Source organism: Lupinus angustifolius, unplaced genomic scaffold (assembly GCF_001865875.1).
Source record: "Lupinus angustifolius cultivar Tanjil unplaced genomic scaffold, LupAngTanjil_v1.0 Scaffold_17_98, whole genome shotgun sequence".
NCBI classification, from domain to species: Eukaryota; Viridiplantae; Streptophyta; class Magnoliopsida; order Fabales; family Fabaceae; genus Lupinus; species Lupinus angustifolius.
The window spans coordinates 3,996-6,245 of NW_017719073.1; the positions used below are offsets into that span (position 1 = coordinate 3,996).

At 37.8% G+C, this 2,250-nt stretch overlaps 1 protein-coding gene across 1 annotated transcript; it reads right to left on the bottom strand.

The window, feature by feature from the left end:
• Positions 1-1,056: 1,056 nt before the first annotated feature.
• Positions 1,057-1,947, bottom strand: LOC109338086. The gene has a single exon (XM_019575221.1). The coding sequence runs from the start codon at positions 1,945-1,947 to the stop codon at positions 1,057-1,059; it is 891 nt and encodes a 296-aa protein (XP_019430766.1).
• Between the last annotated feature and the right edge of the window lie 303 nt (positions 1,948-2,250).

Genomic DNA, 2,250 nt, shown 5'->3' on the forward strand with positions numbered 1-2,250 from the left:
CACATTAGTTCAAATGGGGATTTCCCGTTTGGTGCAGTAATGACAGGTGCAGTTACCAAGCATAATTTTAATTGTTTAAATACTTCTAAACATGAATTATCAAAATTAAAGACAGAATCTTTTAAGAGTAAGTTGCATAAGGGCTTAGCTATTTTGGAGAAGTCCTTGATAAATCTACGATAGAACCCAACATGTCCAAGAAAGCTTCTGATGCCTTTAACATTTGTTGGAGGAGGCAGCTTCTCGATCACTTCTATCTTAGCTTTATCAACTTCTAATCCTTTAGCTGAAATTTTGTGCCCAAGTACAACTCCTTCAGTGACCATGAAATGACATTTTTCCCAATTTAGAACCAAATGAGTCTGCTCGCATCTTGCCAAAACTGTCTCCAAATTTGTCAAGCAAGCTTCGAAAGAGTCTCCGGATACAGAAAAATCGTCCATGAAGACCTCGATGCATTTCTCCACCATATCAGCGAAGATAGCCAGCATGCATCGTTGAAAAGTTGCAGGAGCATTACATAGTCCAAATGGCATTTTTCTGTATGCATAAACACCAAATGAACATGTAAACGCTGTCTTTTCTTGGTCCAATGGATCCCAGCAATTTGATTGTATTCGAAATACCCATCCATGAAACAGTAGAAGGCTTTTTTGGCTAATCTTTCCAACATTTGATCCATGAAGGGTAGAGGAAAATGGTCTTTTCTTGTGGCGGTGTTAAGTTTGCGGTAATCAATGCAAACTCTCCAACAAGTAACAGCTCTGTTTGGAATGAGTTCATTGTTTTCATTTCGGATTACCGTCATCCCTCCGTTTTTCCGCACCACTTGGACTGGACTTACCCATTTGCTATCTGAAATGGGGTAAATCATGTCAGCCTCTAACATTTTTACAATCTTTTTCCTTACTACTTCCTTCATTGTCGGATTAAATCTTCTTTATGGTTGAGCACATGGTTTGTAATCATCTTCCATCATGATTTTATACATGCAATATGATGGACTGATGCTTTTGAGATCTTTTAAGGTCCATCCCAATGCTGCTTGATGCTTTTTCAAGACTTGTATAAATTTTTCTTCTTCCAATTTGGACAACTCACTATTAATGATATCTGGATTGTGGCTTCCCCCTTTAAGAAAACATATTTCAATTGGGACGGTAATTCCTTCAGCTCCAGTTCTGATTCTTTTTCGGCTAGTCCATTTGGATTTTGGTGGAGAAATAATTCATTAGAAAAATGTCTGATGATTTCTTCCTCCACTCTTTTTTCTTGTATCTCTGAGGATTTGTCAGGTTGAGGGTGTTCTGCACAAATTTCTTCAATAACATCTAGTTGCAGACATTGCCCTTTATCCTTCGGATGATGCATCGCATGGAAAATGTCAAATTCGATTTCGTCGTCCGCAACTCGGACTAGTAATTTGCCATTTTCCATGTCGATCCCCATTTTTGTTGTCCTCATAAAGGGTCTCCCTAAAATGAGCGGGATCTCCGTATCTTCAATTATGTCAATGACAATAAAATCAATCGGGATCAAGAAATTGTCCACTTTGACCAGAACATCCTCTGCAACTCCTTCAGGATATTTTATGGATCTATCTACTAGTTGCAAGGACATCCTTGTAGGCTTTAAATGAATTCCTCCAATTCTTTTCATCATGGACAGTGGCATCAAGCTTACGCTGGCTCCAAGATCAACAAGAGCATTGCCTACGGACACATTTCCAATAGTAACTGGAATGGTCACACTGCCTGGATCTTTAGATTTGTGAGGAATGTTTGCTTTAAGAATCACACTACAAGAGGCATTGAGTGAAACAACTTCTTTTTCTTGATAACTCCGCTTTTTGGATAGTAGTTCTTTCATGAACTTGGAGTAAATTGGCATTTGCTCCAAGGCCTCAACAAAAGGGATGTTGATTTGCAGAGTTTTGAATATTTCCATGAATCTTGCGAACTGTTCTTCTTTTTTGGCTTTTAATGGAGCTATTGGGTAGGGTATTTTTTTTTGTACTACTGAGTTTGGCTTTTCTTCTTTTCTTACCTCACTAGTCTCTTTTTCTTTTTCTTCTTTTTTATTTTTTTCATCTAATCTTTCTTTTTGTTTTTTAACTCCACCAACTACCTTTCCACTTCGGGTTGTAACACTTTCACAAAATTCTGACTTGACCAAGTAAGTTTTTGTCAAGTTGTTGATTTGTTCTTCTGTTTTTGTGAGAGCATCATTGGTGTTTTGTTGATGGTTGAT